This window comes from Falco rusticolus, chromosome 4 (genome assembly GCF_015220075.1).
Source record: "Falco rusticolus isolate bFalRus1 chromosome 4, bFalRus1.pri, whole genome shotgun sequence".
Classification (NCBI taxonomy): domain Eukaryota; kingdom Metazoa; phylum Chordata; class Aves; order Falconiformes; family Falconidae; genus Falco; species Falco rusticolus.
The window spans coordinates 8969352-8987587 of NC_051190.1; the positions used below are offsets into that span (position 1 = coordinate 8969352).

The following is an 18236-nucleotide window of genomic DNA, read 5'->3' on the forward strand; positions in this document are numbered from 1 at the left end:
AGCCATTCCTAGTCTGAATATAAGTCAAAAGTAATAATGTAAGCACTATGACCATGTACTAAATGTTTAGTTGAAGCTGCGAGATCCAATATACTAGATATTTTGCCTGTAAGCCAAAAAGAAAATATAGGCATGATAAAGAAGCTTTTAGTGATGGTTGCTGTCACAAAATTAGATCAGAAAAATTATATACTGTTTCTACAACAATGGATTACAACATTTTATTGGTACAGCTTGCAGCGTTTCATGGCATGCAGCGCAGAATGCCTCATGGTGATGCTGAATGCATTTCATGACCTGTTTTTGGCAGCTTCTGGGACATCCTTTCCGTAGCCGGATTTGTGTGCTCTCCTTTCCTCTTCTCTTAGAAGCAAGGCACACATTGCAAAACGTTGAAGTCCCATCTCATACATCTATAAACCATCGACGTCTAATTGTGTTCCTTTGTCCTTCTGATGATGCAAAAGGCAAATGGATATGTTCAAATAATACTAGTGACTTTTATATTTTTACACTTGTTGCAACTTACAAACTAAAGATTCTTTACATCTGCTATAGATGTTAAATGCTGTTTATGTGAATGGATATAGTTAATTAATTGTTCTATGGACAGACAGATTTAGAGAAATAATCACAACTCCATATACTATCTCTGAGTTCTGGATTTTACATTTAGATCTCTGAAGTGTATCAATGATGAGTAAAATCACAAGCAGAAAGAAATTTCCCCATTTACTATGCATCTGAGGAGGCTTCTAGCATATGTTGATTACAGCAGGTACCTGACATAGAATATTTTCTTTTGAAATTTATTTTTTCTTAAGAAGCAAAAGTAAACCCATCCTGCTTCAATTACCTGTGCTGTGGTTACATTGAAATTCCACCTCTCTCTTCTCTGGAATCAACACCATGTTGTTACAAATCCATTGTGCACTGAGATGCTGGAACTGTAGAAGTGTCTTTCTGCTTTTACTGGAGTTCAGTAGTGGTCTCTTGTGAGAAGCCCCTCAAATGCATAGGTTCTGTCACTTTCTGGGGCTAAATGTGCTGACCTTAGTCCAGAACCAACTGTTTAAGCATCATGTTGAATGTGTATTCTCCTCCTCCTCCTCCTCCTCCTCACATTGTTTATACCATTGTGTGTTACACTGTATGTGTATCTTCCCTGGTCTCTTCAGTTATGTTTTTGCTTTGTTCTGTAGTCTGATAAAATCCTTACAAAGTTTTCACAGTGTTTCTTGCCTTTATTCTCCTCTGTGTAACCTGTATTTTAATGACCCTTTCCCTCTTTTCCCTGCTGCTGTTACAAGTTTTATTTTCCTATATACTTTTGTGGGCAGACTGTTCCATATCATCATTTTTATTCCACTGTGTTTTCTTCTTTTAGTCAAGCAGTTTTCTGTTCTTCTCTGTAGAATTACACTTTATGACTACCAGGCCATGTGTAGAACAAACAAAGAGAGTAGCGACAGTGCCCATAGCTTACTGGACGTAAGTATAGTAAATTTTCTGAGCACCTTTCCATGCAATCATCAAAGAAAATTGTTGCAAATACCTCATGGCCATTGTAAGCCCATTATTTTGATTTGGAATGCTTACAGCTCTTGCATTTATCTCAGTGCATACAAGGAACGGTTCATCATAAACAAATGCAAAGTGTTAAGCATTTTCAAGTTCAAATACTTATATAATATGTTTTAATGCTGGGCCACCATTTTTGAGCTTCTGTCAGAATGTTCATTGCACAATATGAATCCTCCTTCTTAGGAGTTTGTAAATTTGGTGATAGATTGTGCTTAGTTTGGGGAACTGAAATCACAGCTGCCTTTTCTGTATGGAAACACATGCAGGCAGAAATGTAATTCAATTTTTATTTTTTTTTTAATTAATGAAAGGATTGGTTCATTGGCAAGGCACATCAGTGATTTTTAACACATTTTTTATTCCTTAGTATTTAAAGATGTCTTTTAAGGTAGAATTTCAATGCGTTTGAACCCCTGTCTTGCAATCAAAACCCTGTCCCTCTGTTAGACTTTCTAAGAATCAAGCTGGGTCTTGCAAGGGCAAGACTTCCTTGTTGCTAAACCATATATCTAGGTAACAACCCTAAAGATATTTTATAATCTTGTATGTTTTACCAATTACTATAATAATCTATCAGAACTGATAAGAACTGATAAGCTGTTAGATAAATTTTAGGTTTTGCATATTACAAAGGAACTGTTTTAACAAATTTATTACAGTATTAGCATGAACAATTCTTATGTAAAGACAGCAGCAAACTAGTCTAGCAATTTTACCAGTCTGGAAAAGTTTTCTGACAGCATTTTTAAATACACAGGGATCTAGCAAGAGAAAAATAAGCCTACACACACTAAACTGTTGAGTAAATATAGAAGTTCTGGCAACTTCCAAATATATATACATATAGCTTTCAGGGTTTAATAATTGTATGTGTTTTGGGATGTTTTCATTTACATATTTACATGACACTGTGTTTTTTAAATACCTGCAAATCTGGATTTACTGCACTTATCAATCTGTTACCTGCTAAAGCCTGAATCTGAAAAAAAAAACCTGTCTGGATGTAAAGATTAGTACTAGGCTGAGCAATGAGACTTAAATTATCAGTGAAATAGAATGGGATGTGGTGAATCACATTTGCAGGAAAAAAACTAAAATATATTACAACTCTTAACAACAACCATCCATCCCAAGGCTTGGGGCTTCAGTTCAGTTTGCATGTGAAGCTGAAGTATTTTTCTCTTACAAGTGGGCTTTAATCCAAGAGATTTTTCACTAATCCAATTTTTGTCCAGGCTTTCTTTATTGAGAAAAAACTGCAACTCTTGTGGGATATACTGAGACACAGAAAGCATGTTCTTTACTTTTTTAAAGATAGCCAAACTCTTCTTTAAACCTCAAGTGAGTTTTTGTGTTGTTCAACATGAAAGATGGGGCAGAGCTTCAGTTATTTTATTATTTTCCTCTTGGTTAAGTCACTTCTAATAACCAAGACAAAAGAGAAATTATAAAGACAGTTTGCATTAAAAACAGCTAGATCTAGATTCCTCAGAAGTATTTTTTTCCTGAGTTTATGCCTGGTTTTGTACATGTAGATCAAGTTATTAGGCAGTATTCAGTATAGTTTCTATATAAGCAAAACGTTTGTTCACAATTGTTTATCCTTCCTTTTGAGAACTATGGCTTTACAAATACAGGAATATGTATAGGGACAAGACTGGACTCTTTTAAAAAGTTCCTATTTTTAACAGCATTGAAGTGGAGCACGGGCATCAAAGACTGTATGCCTGCTAAAGGATCTATCACAACATTCTACCAAAATTGTGGAAAAAAAGGTGTCAGGGCTGGACCCCTCTTTCCATCATAGCTTTTTAGCCTGTGGGATAAAAATGCAAAATTAGGGATGGACTAGATTTATAGATAATCTGGTCCGTTTCTTTACCAGTATAGGATTGCTTCTTAAAAGATATCCAGATACTTTGTTATTTACAGTATTTTCTTGGTTTCATTTATTCAAATCCTAGATAACTCTCCATAGGACCTCTTTGTTGCAAAAGTAGCAGTTCCACAGAGACAGCCAGCTCGATTCCTTTGGCTCTTAATGATGGTTTAGGTACAGAGAGAATAAAATTCTTACAGTTTTTGAAGCATCAGTCTTTGGGTGGGAAAGGCTGTGTCTTACTAAAATCACGTTTCATGAGAATGTACTTTTATCAATGTAATGAAAAGTTTTTCTACTAAAATTTCAAAACAAATTATATTTCTTGATTTCTATTCATATTATTGAAAATACTTTTAAGATACATTAAGTTTTTAAATTGGTTTTAGTTCTCATTAAAATAATCTTATAATACATAGTATATTTTACATTAAATATGTATTGTTCATAAGTAATAATGTATTATTTTACACTAAATCATTTGGCATTATGAAAACAAACGTATGCAACAAAGTTAATTACTTGGGTGTGAAATTTCAGGTTTTGTGATTTGGAATGAAAATAAACAAGATGTCCCACAGGTCTGAAATTTTATTTTCTTTTAATCTCTAGGCAAGACTTGTAGTTTTTTATCTTTTGCTATAAGATAGTCCTTAATACATGAAAATCTTTACCGTTTGGGGCATTAGGCATTCTGCTAGCTTGCTAGTTTAGTCTTTCATGCCACTGACAGACAATAGTTTGTTGGCTCAGTGAGTTATCAGCCCTGTGCAGAAATAATCTGTGGTCTCTGAACACTACAAATGGCCAGTGACTGCTGTGCAAAATGGCACCGCTGCAGTAAGGTGCTGATTCAGGACAGTAGAGAATGATTTCAGGTATCTGAATAGTTCTGTTAAAGTCAATATGACTTCTTACATGTGCTAAAATACTCTGTTGAGATGGAATCTGAAAAGCCTGCAAACTTTTAGGCAACTAGGAGACCCTAACAAAGGAGTGAGACAAGGGTAGATTCTTTTCCAGATTTCTGGAAACTGACTTTTCTGCCTGAGATTCTTTCATAAAAGACTAATCCTACTGATATTCTTTTCAAAACCAAAATATTCAAAATGTAGTAGAAGCACTGTAATGACAGGATTTTCAAAGCATTTGTTGTATTTGTTATGATCCAGAAAAACAAAGGGAGGAGGGAAGAATCTTTAAAACTACTTTAAAGTGCTTACAACTGTGCCTTCAACATGGCACAGATAACTTCATTTAGCTAAATTCAAACTTCAGAAGCTTTTCCTAGCCTAATTAGTCTGAGGTAATGAACAGAGATTTACATTATAGAGAGGCAAGCCTGTGAATTGCAGCCTAAGAAAAGCTCAGAGCTCTTCCTCCAGCAATAGCCTGGGAAATAGGAACCCCTAGAGGTTAAAGATTTAAGAATCATTTGCAAAACTCCTCCAACTGATAATCTGTGCATATGACCAACCACTTTAAAAGGAAATGGCATTGCTATATATTTTAATATTCAATATAATAATATTTGCTTTTTCATAAGAAAAAGTTATTATTCTTTTTCTCATGCTACCCATGCATTTCAATGTCCATAACATTGTCTTTACATGAAGAATTCAGTTAAGATATAAATACTGCATGTTTTACCTTTTTATTAAATGAGTTGCTTCTCTTTAGCCTTATAATGCCTTCTTTGCTGCAGTAAAATGGATTATGACTGAGCTTGTCTTGTAAGTAAATTTTATTAACAACTTAATGAATATTTGTATGAACTGAACAGTTCTACTTTTGAATGATTAATGAATACTTGTACATGTTGCCGTTTATTATATGATTTCAAATATATTAATATTTGTCAATTTTTTGCTTTCCAATTTTACATTGTTAAAATCTGAGAAAATTTTGGCTATACGAATGCGCAGTTGCACTTCTATTACATTATTCATGGTCTTCACTTACTTCACTTGCAAACCAAATTTATTATTGTGGTTACTGTTAAATTTTGCATAAATGTCTGGCTGTTTATGATGCTGCTTGGATGGGCTGTTGTCAATATCGAAAACTGTTACAGTGATTCACTGTGGTGTTTGTCAATTCTCAAAATTCTGTTCAGATGGACCTTTTACAGTATATGCTAGATAAGGTGTACTCTGTATGTTGCCGAATTTTTTTACCTTGCCTAATTCTTCTAACATTTCCACTTAGTACATAATGAGCATTACTTTTAAGAGACATTGCCTAAGAAATCACAGAGAAATATCATATGGAGAAGAGGAAGCCTTAAAATGTGCCTTATTATTAACCTATATGTTGTATTCTTGCTCTTAACAAATAGCAGAGTTGCAGATTTAAGTGAATTTTATCATTATTGAAATAGAACTAATTTTTTATTGTAGTAATTTTGTTTTAATTGTAAATTCTATGAGCTTTCATCAAAGTTAGGAATAAAAGTAAAGGAGATTTAACTGGATGGCTATTGCCAGAGGGCAGAGATTGATCTTAAATGCAGCTTTCAAAGTAACTATCAGGGAAAGAAATCATGTTAAAATGAGACTTTTATGTTAACATACACCAGCTTCAAAAATTTCAGGAACTCTCTGTGTTTATAAGTATTGTAGATTCAAGATCATGTGATAAACTGGATGTTGGTTTCACATTCTTCACACTTACAATAATTGATAGACTTACACATTCAAGGCCATTCTTCAAAGTAAATTGCAGTATATTTTAGTGGGAAAACGCATTCTCTGCACATCTAGTTAGAGGTGATTAGACACTCGTTAATCATCTTTTCTGCTCCTAGAAATAAAATAGTTTTATTATTTTAGTTCCAGAATTAATATAAGCAATTCTTTCATGTGTACTCCTGTACTGTAGCCAGGACAGTTCTAATCCTATGGCATTTTACTAAACACTCAGAGTACCTGCATAATGAAGAAATAATGTTCAGTAATGTTCAACTGTAAAAATATCATATGCTGCCATGCATTGAGAATTTTCATGGACACTTCAAATAAGATCAGTAATTTAAATTAATGATAGATAAATCTATGATTTATTGATGGGGTTAATTTTAGAATAAATTATTGTGGTAAAATACAACCCAATGAAAACATGAAAATAGCAGTAGTTGATAATCCCAGAGTTATGCTAGTGACATGAATTTCAGTTCTCTGTTAGCTTTTATTTAAAATAAGATTAATGGTATCAAACTACCGCCAGTTTAGTGTTTTAAAAACATTGGGGGATAATATGAAAACTCTAATAATTTCTCTAGGTTCCTTGTGGAATTTAATCTACGCAGTTGGTGGCACTCTGATCTAACAGCAAAAGGTAAGGGTGATTTTTATTTCCTGGCTATAATGGCAGAAATGTCTAAATTAAATCGGATTGTTGAAGTTCACATGTGCACTAAATGTTTAAATTAAATGTTAGACATCTGATAACAATAGTTTGTCTCCCATGTCAGCATCTTTTTGTTGTTGTTGTTGTTAATGTTTACCAAAACATGAGAGAACTACGATCTTCTATGAATAACCACAAAGTTCTCGTGTGTACTCTAGCACTATAGTATACTGCTATAATGGAAAAGTTAAAATAGTAGATAATGATTAAATATGTTTTTTAAAAGCATTTCCTGTCATTCCAAAATAGTCTTTGTGAGTAAAGCAATGACACGAGCCTTTTTCTGCTTATTCTACATTTTTTCTAAAGCTGCTGTAATATGTAGGGGGGTTGTAATGCTGGAAAATGCCATTGCAACAAGAGTCCACAGGAACATGGTCATCTCAATATAATTTTATTAGAAGAATTTTTTTTAGGGTTATGATAGTAAATTTTATGGTTTTATTTTTAAACAAGGCTCATTAAAACCATATTTTGTTTTATCATTTCATTCAAAATAGACGTTCAAAAGTAATAAACTAAAGATGAATTTAAAATTCAGTTTACTTAAAATAATTTTTAACAATGTGGAGGCTGCATTTGAAATAATGAAATGTTAACAGTTTCCATAAGAAATGGAAGTGTTCGATGTCGACTGTCTCTCATATTTTAGCAGGCTTTTTACGGCACGCAGCAGTGTTTCTCAGAAGCAAAGGCTGATTTACAAGAGCAGTGCTCTCCTCAACCGGCTGTTTCACTGGCAAATTATGCTGCGTGCCATTTACTGGAATAACGATTTAAACTGAATTAGTCAGCCTCATATTTACAGATTTGCATATTCCTCAGCAAAGCAGGGGATGAAATTGCTACTTTAGGCTTCAGTTTATATTTGCATTGCCTGGATACTAGGCTGTCCTTATGCCAAAATAATATCCTGTCTGAAGTTAAGGTATCGGGAAAATGGAACATACTGATTGCCCTGGAATATTCCAGTATCCCCTGTACTAGTAAGATGCTGGAGCTATTCTGTCTATCCTGGAGCAACCGGAAAGTACAGCAGCAAATAGCAAAGCATGTATCAGGCTACAGCCTAACATGTTGTAAATGTGTAGGGAGAAGGGGAGGCTGAGATGGGTGTCTGCTGGAGGTGAGGATTTGATAAGAGCCTTCTGGAAACATAGGTGCATGAACTTAGTATAGCCTTTCCCATACCGATGTGAAGTGTACGCTGCATTGCAACACCAGAGCCGGTTCTTCTCTTAGACAAACACTGAACCCGATGTAGATTGGATGCACACACACAAACAGAGCTTCATCGGAACCAGACGGACACTGTTTGCTTTTGGGGCTGCTTCATAATCAGCAGCGCCCAGACAGGTCTTCTAAGAACCAAGACTGACTTTCCAGTCATTTGCCTATCCATGATGACAAATGCCTCTGTCACTGATGGCTGTGAAGGGCAGTGTGGTTTGCTGTACTAGACCCAGAAAATGCAAAACTCTTCCTTTTGTCCGAAGAGGAAGGGAAAGTATTCCAGTCTTAGTCCCTGGTGGTTGCAGAACAGTGCAAAGCAGCCAGTGTAGGAAACAGGTAACTTTTCTGGATGTCTTTTAGAGGTATACTGTACAAACATGCTTTAATATATCCTGACATGAAACATTCAATGGCTCCTGCATGGAATGTTAGGGAAAACTTCCTTTAAAGACAGCATCCGTCTTCATCTCATGAAAATGAATGTCTGTTTTGTATTTTAAGCATGTACTAACTACAGAAGACAGGCATTAATAACTTGCAACCTTTCTTTTCCTAAAGACAAAACTATCATTACAGCACTTTTGTAGACAAGTGTGATTGAGGGATTTTCATTCATGTTTTAATTAATAATGAAGTTTTAACTACATAATTCACTTGCTCCATTTCTTTGATGAGTAAGAGTACTGAAAATACTCCCTCATCATGGTCATTAGAATGTCACCATTTTTATAGTACTGCTTGGCCACTTCAAATTTGGTTAGGTAGCAAGCAGTAGTTGTTTAGAAACCAATACATGTTAGTAAAGCAAAAGCAAGAGACATTTCAAGAGAGAAAAATCAGCAGGAGAGAAAAGTCCATACTTAAGTCTGCTCTTCTGCAGATGCTACATTACCACTACGACATAATTATGACTCCACTTCATGAAATTATAACAAATGAACATTTGTTTTCAGCTTAACAATGCTTAAAAAAACTCAGGAAAAGAAAGGGGAAAAAACCAAACAAAAAAAAAAAAAAAAAGACAAACAAACAAAAAAGAAAACCCAAACCAAAAACCAGTTCCTCTAATGGGGAAATTGGTTCCTGCTCACATTGTGACATTAATAGAGCATCACACACTATGAAGATACTAGAAGGTCCCCACACACCTGCCGATTTACCAGACCACAGTATGAAATATAATTCTGCACAAGATCTTGTCACCTCAATCACATTTGTAAATGAGAGAGAAGAAACCGCTGCCCTAAACCCTCGGCAATGCCATCATGTTCTGGACTCTAATGAGTTGCTGGAAATCTGAGATCCATGGATCTTTGGCAGACTTTTTGTTACACAAGCCATATGTTGATACAAGTGCGGGTAGACCCAAAATACAGGTGATAAATTTCAGTCATTCTTGGCAACAGATAAGGAGAGCAGAAGAAAAAGGGAGAAGGTGTAGTAGAGTTAGTCAGCTTTTTTACAAATGCTAAATTGTTAAATATATCATGACCATATTGAAAACATCAGAAATCCAACTTTTCTGACTAACTTCAGTACCTTCCTTCAGATCTGTGCATTTGGGTGTATATTTTTTTTTATTATATACAAAAATTACGAACAGTTCAGAAATGCACGTCCTATAGCATGATTGCAAATGCAGTTTTGGTCTTTCCCCTGGCACTGCGCAGCAGATATGCCACTGGCTTTGAAACAGATTATCTGGAATAGAAGATCTGTGAAGTCCAAGAGCCTGTTCAGTGTAATCTATTTTTGTCATACCTTGTCTTGTTTTCTCACTTAGCAATTAGTTTAAGATAGGCTTAACATTTGCGCTGATGTGCAAGTGTATCTCTGTGTTAAGGAAGAATGAAGGGGTGGGGAGGGAAAAAAAAGGGAATGAGGGAGAGACATTGTCCAACAGATACATTGGTGTGGGAGTCAGAAGAGCTGCCTTCAGTTCCCAGCTTTGCTGCTGTCCTGCAGTTTGACCTTGAACCAGCCCCACTGCTTCCCAATACCTCGATTTTACAACTTTTAAGATGTAAATAGTGACACTTTCTTTTCCCTTGCACTGCAAGGGCTTCAGATTAAAAGTGTTGTGGATTCTTAGTTATTACTATTTTGGGAAACAGATAACAAGCATTGGTTTGGGGCAAAGTAACACTTCTGCCCCCACCCACCCACAGAATTATTCTAACTGTGGAAACTCTGCAAGGGTTTCCAAGCTGTAATCAAAAAAAAAGGATTTTGGCTTCAGTAATATGTAATACAATTTAGATATCAAATATAAATGTAAACTCCCATACATAACCATTATGTAGCTATGCACAGCGTCACTGAAATAAAAACAACAGTAAGTTCATCTTGAATCTACAGAGAAAGAAGAAAAGCTTGTGCATAAATGTAAAGTAGCTTGGCAATGGCTAAACCATTAATAACTACTTCAACAGTTATGTCTTCCAAAATGACATTCCACGGATAAACTATTTTTAATTGAAAAAATAGTGTTATGCACTGCCTAGGAAATCTCACAGGGTGGCAGAAGCTGAGTAACATTTCCGTTCTGTGCGAGCTCTGTAACACAGCATCTCATGTTGTTCAGAACTTTGTGTGCTGTTCTTCCCATGTTAACATCAAGATATTTTTTCCTGTGCCTATAGCGCAGAGGTTGAAACAAACCCTAGAGCCCTGTGATACTGAATATCCAGCTTTTGTTTCTGAACGCACTATAAAGGAGACCACGGGGAATATTGCTTGCGATGACTGTTTCAAGTAAGCCCTTTCAATTTTTTTTTTTATACAACTGTTTGTGACAAAGCAATAAAACTGAATTATTCAAGGTTATGTTGAAGAACGTACAAGTCTGTTATGTTTTATCTTATATAGTGATCTCTTCCAAGTGTCATTTCTGTGATTACAGCGGTCATTTAAGTTTGATACTCTTAAATTAAAGCAGTGCCTATTAATTTCTACCAAAAAATGTAAAACCAGTGGAGGTTTATGCTAATTTCAAAGAATAGTGAATGTTGTAAGACTTTTCCTGGACACAGGCAGCAGGCAGTATTATTAAGAGCATACTCTGTAAAGCTTTACAGACAAAACTATACAGAAGTGAAATCCTGCTGGATGGGTGAGATGTTTCCTTGCAGTACAGTGAGATCTGGTTGTTTTACTTGAATGCCAAACAGTGTTTCCTTCTTAGAATTGTTGGACTGAAGAGTGGGAGAGGATTGAATCTATTCTCAAAACTTTCAGTGCTGGGAAGCTGAGTTTATAGTAGAGACCTCCGAAGTCGGTGCTGCACCCTTGTCGGTCCCACCAGTGCTGCTGTAAAGTTGCCCCTCATAGATTTGAGGGAAGAGAAAGACTCCAGTATAGCTTTCCTCCCTCATGCTGGAAATGTCCGTTCTCTGCATTTGCTGCCTGTGTGCACTGACTTTTTACTGTAGTTATGGTAAATTTGAAGAATTGCCTAGGTATCATTTATGCAAATGTCTGTACTTCAGTAAGTCTCTTAATTGGATTTCCTTTATGCAGAGAGGTCATAATCACAAAGGGCATTAGTAGTAACAGCAATGATTTGTCTATCAATGTAAATGTCAGGAAGAATTTGTAAGTTAAACAAAAATTGTTGTAACTTTCCCTTTCAAGACTAAATCAATATCTAATTAGCAAATAAAGGTGAAAATTTCTTCTATTTGAAGTCAATAGGTGTGCTTCTGAACTTGCTCCTAATTTTTCTCCTTGATATCTTCATTGCTTTAAGACGGGAAATAGGAGTAAGTACACTGGAGTGCTAATATTCACCTTTAATTTCCTGTTGACCAACTCTTAATTATAAGGAAATTATTAATGTCTGGTATGACTAATTGCTTGTATTTGGCTTTGTGGGATTGAAGTATGAAAGTGCTTTGTAAATTGATCCAAGGGAGCCCTTTAAATGTAACAATAGGTCCCACTGCCTGAAAAGTACGAACTCAACAAAATCAAGCCATGATTTTTGCACTTGACATATCAAATACAATGTAGGTTACACTCTGTGAGTGCTTCGTGCCGGCATTACAGAATTCAAGCAGCCTTATTCTGTGATCATTTAGCAGATTACTGAGATGATGTGCAACAAATTATCATACATCCCTGGCAGTGCTCAAGGCCAGGCTGGATGGGGCTTTGAGCAACCTGGTTAGTGGAAGGTGTCCCTGCCCATGGCAGGGGGGGCTGGAACTAGATGATCTTTGAGGTCCCTTCCAACCCAAACCATTCTATGATTCTGTTTAAATATTGCAAACAGACATAATTTCATGAAAAGTTTAATTTAACAGGACCAGGTTTTCGCAAAGGAATGCAGATTTCAGTCTGTCGTCTTAGGTAACTTCAGGTCAAAGGAAATAACTTGCAAAAATAATACAATTCATTCTGCAATACTTGGACAGCACTGAGCTGGAAACTGAGTTTAGTGAAAATTATAGTATTTCAAAAATAATGCGCTAAGATCTTTTTCATAGAAAAACATTTTATGTTCCACAGTGGAACAAAAAAATAAAAGAAAACCCTGTAAGTTACAAACTGATCTCAAGGCACCCATTATTTTTCTCCACAAGCAATGGCAAAACCTAAAGAAATAATCCAGAAGAACTATTAGATTCTCATGGGAAAGTTCTTCGTTATACCGTTTACCCACTGTCATTAACAATCTACAAATTGCATCTGAGATTGCAGACTGCATTGGATTCCAAATATTTTTGTTATAACCCAGGACACTTTCCCGCAGAACAGCTAAGGAATTTGACCCAAAGTCCTTTGTAGACCTACATCTTCTGACCCAGTTTTCTGTTTCACAGCCTCAGTACCAATAAATATTTTTACAAGCAAGTGTGTTGCTTAATACTTGTAATTTAAGAATGATGGGCTCAATCAGTCAAAATTAGGGTTCAACCTTATATACATAAGAGTCTTGAACTGACACTGTGTTCAATGATTAATCTGCACGGCATCTGGTGTGTAGTAGGCTCTCAATTCAGAACCATCGGAGTCAGTAAGATTATTTTCTGTATCCTCTTTGGATTGTGTTATAGATTTGTTTGTGATATGTGCTTGCAAATCTTGATTACAAATTGGAAAATATATTTGTAAATATTTAGCTGAATATACACCCACTTTAATATTGCAACCCTATTTGAAAGGCACTAGAAAAGTCAGCATATTGTGCACAGGTTTACAAACCAAAGTTATGCAAATACTCTGCTTCAGGAAGGTTTGTGTCACAAGTTACTCATTCAAGTCACTGTCCTTTGTTCCTACAGTGTCAGGCACAACTATAGAGCCCTTGTCTGAAAAAGAAGACTAAAAGCAGTCTCTTCGTAGAAGTAAAAATGACGACTGATGTTAATTGTAACCATATAATGTTACATAGATAAGACATTTCAGAGCACAAATACTGTGTTATTGCTAACAAAGTCACAGTCATAGTCAACAAGGTCACATAGTGAGAGTAGGAGGCTCAATCTTACTCTGTCCTGGCCATGCTGTTACTGATAGTATAGAAATACTCTACATTTCGTAGTTACCAAGGGGAACAGTTGCCTACTGTAGTTATGAAAACTAAGCCTTGTTCTTATAAGCATTTCCAATTATAACTTTTAATCGTGGATGCTTGGACTTAAATCAAAGTATCCTCACAAATAAATCACACAGTAGAAAGGACTACATGCTAATTACTTCGTAAATAGCTGGCTTGCCTTTTTAGCCATCTCTGAAAACTTAGTCGACGGAAATTCACCTACACACTTAAGTGGACTTTGAGTCAAGCACTAAATGTATACAGACCTATAAAATACACTCTCTATATGTAAACTTATCTCTTACTAGAAAAAAATAAATGCTACTTTGGGATAATTTGCAATGTTTAAAAACGATTTTCAAAAATATAGGTTTTATTTAAGAAAGCAGGAGCCTAAAAGAAAATAAGAATTAACATAAGAATGTCATTAGGGTCAGGGTTTGGCTGTCCCACACCATAATTTGTTGTTATTCAATATCCCAATCATTATTAAATTAATCTTCTATTTAAGCAGCAATCAAAAACAAGTCAACCCACATTTTCTAAGCACTGTCAACAAAAGAGAAAAACTGGGATTTTTTAAAAATCTGAAATGCTTTCATATTTTCCAGTAAGCTATTCCCTTTTATAAAGAAAAAAAAAGAAAGAAAAAAAAAAAGCATTACGTCTGAAAACTCAGATAGCCTGTTGAATGTTCTACAGCAGCTTCAATGGTGGAAATAGTTAATTGCTAAAGAGAAATGTTATTTCTTTATCAATGTCAACTCTTTCTCTTGCATCAGAGCTACACTAATGCCAAACAACTTGGTATGGGTTTTAAAGGTAGTGTGCTGCTCAGAGATGTGTTTTTGATTAGACATTACATTTGATGTCTTTGGCTAAATAAACATCTCAATGCTGCTTGCAGCTTGATGAGGTATCACCCCAATGCGTTAGCCTATTTTAATACACATCAACCATTTTAATACACATTCAGCCATTCGCACCAGTTACATTACCAGTTTGTGCCTTCTGGTGATCTCAGCATTGCAAATCTTAATTGCTGATACTTAAAGAGCAGTAAAAATGTCTAGAGAAAGCATCCTTAGAAAGACAAGTTATTATAAATTAGAAAAGATGATGGCTGTTATGATATTTGACCAAAGAAAGTTACCTGATCTCTTTAGTATATCAACTCATTTGTTTGTAGAACAGACAAATTTTTCTCTAATTGTAAATCTCATTTTTGCATGAAAATTCAGATGTTTTCTTTTAGCTTCACTTAGGAAAAAAACATTAATTTCAGTGTTAACCCAGGCTGCTATGAATGTGAATGTAGATCTGTAGGCACAGCAACTCGCTCATCTGACTATTTATACATTAAGTATATATTTAAGAATTTCAAAGTTGTAAGGAAACTTTAAGTGAATAATTCCAAGTTTGCATGTTCAACTGTAAAACTATGGGCATACAAATCAGGCAGCCGTTGCACAGTCAAATGCTTAAAAATCTCCCCTTTTAACCTCTCCTGTTCGTGTGTGATGACATATTGGACTTGGATGCAGATCAAAAATCTGGCCTTACTTCCAATGACCCGGGGAGCAAAGCCCCCTTCTCTTTTAATTGTAGCACTCATGGGTCCACAAGGTCAATACCAGAAACCTAAAGACACTGTTTTGTTCCCAGTTGATCCTTTGTGCAGAGTCTTAAGACACAAAACAGAGAGAAGTAAATATGAGAAAGCCATGTTCTCAGTAGGGAAGCAAGGAAACATGTAGCTACAATCATCCTAACCCTGGGAAGGATGTGTGTGGTTTCATTACACAAAATATGGATGTAAGTGTTGCCTTTACTTTCTTGTATATCTCATGTAAATTGCCTGTTAATTGAGAGGAACTACTTATTTGATTAAATGCCATCCCATGTATTATATATTTTGCCCATTGGAGTGTTAGTAAGGAGGCGATTATTTAACAGGGAAAAACATCAATAAACTAAATGCCTTCTCTTGATCTCTTATAGACTGGGCATCGAGTGCTGTTCATTACCAATAAGAAGAGGTAAATGGCAGTGGAATTATAGTTCAGGATGACACTGAACCCTTCATGTGAATTTTAATGGCAAATTTCACACATGTCCACTGAATGTTCTTATTTGGCAGTAACAGATAAATACCAATACCAATTAGATTCAGATTGTTCAGGGCATGAGTATATTAGTGTCAGGAATAGTGCAATCTGCAGGCATTAAAATGGTAATGATTTTTAAAAAACACTTAATTTTGATGCATACCACCATTTGCTGAAATATTTCTGCATTTCTTTCCCAGTAGAAGCCTGCCAAACTGCTGTACTTGATCGTGTTTAAAATGTGTAAATAAATATGCAGTTCAATTTCCCATGAAATAAATAATCATTTGCCTTTTCAAATGTAGTTAGTTTACTTCCAAACAAATCAGCTTGCCACGTAAAATAAGGAAAGCATAAAGGGCCAATTTCTTCTCATTTGGAGCTCTATCTACATACATCAGCATATCCCTGTAGATTTCCTGGAGTAGTTTGGGCAGTAAATTATAGTCAGTCTTCTAAAAGACATTTTGGGTTATATTCATTCTACTGTATCCATCTTATAGGACCCTGAGGAAAACCAAGTGTTCTCTATATTTCATCATTGTTTAGACTGTAGGTTTTTGCGTACTTGCGTTTTCAGCAACCATGCAAAGTACACATATGATAACATGTGCATAAATGTTTTTTACCTGTGCCCATGCTGAGTCACAGGTGTGCCATAGTCAAACTGCTCACTGCTGATCTTGGCAACATTGCACGGATCGTAATTCCTGGGAGCTTGCTTAGCTGTGCATGGAAGTCAAGGGGAGCTCAGTATTTTGCATACCTCAGTACTTAATTGTTCTAGTATCAAGAATAAAAGTCTTATCGAGTCATCTTGCACCTCTGCTTGGAAAATCAGATCTTCCAGACTTGCAGAATACTTGGGAGTGTTGAAAAGTCTTTATATTTGCAGCAACAGCAGTATTGGTAGAAAATGGTCATAGCCAAAACCCCAAAACTCTAGAAGATCCCAAAAGACTTTTTTTCCTATCCTTTTCTTGTAAAAAGTATTGAATTATGTAATTTAAACTGCTGGAATTGTTAGTTAAAGGTCTTCATACTTAGTGTAATATCCTATATTGTGTGTTACCCACACATCTCCACTGTATGTTGAGTAACTTCCTCTTCACTGCAAAGACAACGATGATTATAGTGTTTGTCATGCAGGTGCAATTTAAAGTCACCGTATGGGTAATTTGACTCTACCCTTTGATAATGTATATTTTGAATGACCTGTTCAGGAAACACTGTAAATTACTATTTTCATTTTAGAAAATAGGCATATGAAATAATAGGGCAAGGCACATATAAGTTACCAGGCAGGTTTCTGCCTGCCAGTCATTAGTTTTAACAATCCTTTGGACAGCTTTCAAGGTTTGTTTTTTGTTTTGTTTGTTTGGGGGTTTTGTTTTTAAATAGAGAAAGATTTTCAATATTCCAGTTTTTATTTCAGAACTTTTTAGTGTGCCTATTGGATTCAGGAGTACTGCTTACACATGGAATCCCACCTTATATTGAAAATAGGTTTTTGTTATTATCTCAGTTTCTATATCAGAGTGTTCTCCTCAAAATCAAAACCTTGGAGTTTGTTTATTTAGTTGACAAAACCATGCAAATCTGTATTCAGATGCTCAGTTTGCTTGGCATTGTAATCATCATAAAACAGAGAATGAAAGAATTACTATGGATCCAAGGAGAAAAGGTAATGTAAAAAAAAAAATAAAATATGACCATAGTAATATTTTTCAAAGGGCATTTTTAATGGCAAGGAATATATATTGAATGAGAGAGGGACTCCACAGAAGGAAAAGGAAGATAAGGAAATGGACTGTGGTCTTTTCTTGCAGATGTGTGCAAATTTTTTGTTAGGAGACTTTATAGCACTGACTGTGTAAACTGTAAAATCTCGGAGGTATATGGGTCAGCTTCCAAGCAATTCAGTCTATTAGTTTGTCATCAGTTTTGTTGTAGGTTTTGGGGTTTTTTTTTCTGATGAATAGGGTGAGATGTGCTTTTTCTCTTCACTGCCCACTTCTCTACTTAGGTCTTCCAAATGAGCCTAGAGCTGAATTGCTTGAGAAGTTTTATTTATAAAATTCTGCATAGGATGGTGGTGATCTCCACCCATTCACTATTCATAGTTAAGCTCAGTAGTGCTATAAAATGTAAATATTACTCAAAAATTAATGTAATTTTACATTTTAAACAAGCAGTGATAAATATTAACCAAATGATAGATAGTATCTAGCACAATGAAATGGTGCTTTGTAATGGCAGCAGATTTAAAAAGTTGTATGAATGCCATAATCTATAGAGCTGAATAATATATATGTGTGTGTGTGTATATATATATACATAAAGATGGCTTGAAATAGGAAAAGTTATTAGAATTGGGAAACACCGTGAAATTTTAAAGCCGGGCAAACTTGCGAAGAATTGCTAATACTAGGAAATTCATTTCAGTTTATAATACACTTATATTATATTGCAGTCTGATTGA

General features: G+C 35.3%; 1 protein-coding gene across 6 annotated transcripts in view; it reads left to right on the forward strand.

Moving 5' to 3' along the window:
• The window catches only part of CACNA2D3 (calcium voltage-gated channel auxiliary subunit alpha2delta 3), a 467821-nt gene that overhangs the window by 437887 nt on the left and 11698 nt on the right, over positions 1 to 18236 (forward strand). For 2 of the 6 annotated variants that reach the window (XR_005103980.1, XR_005103978.1), the window contains 4 exons: positions 1416 to 1491; positions 4004 to 4044; positions 5144 to 5196; positions 6744 to 6784. Coding sequence is in view for 3 of the 6 variants with exons in the window: in XM_037385919.1 (XP_037241816.1) it covers positions 1416 to 1491; positions 5144 to 5196; positions 6744 to 6799; positions 10747 to 10858 (297 nt within the window). In the remaining 3 variants the exon portion in view is untranslated. Of the gene's footprint in view, positions 1 to 1415; positions 1492 to 4003; positions 4045 to 5143; positions 5197 to 6743; positions 6800 to 10746; positions 10859 to 18236 lie in introns of those variants that run through there. The other 4 variants (XM_037385919.1, XM_037385918.1, XR_005103979.1 and 1 more) reach the window with 3 other exon arrangements.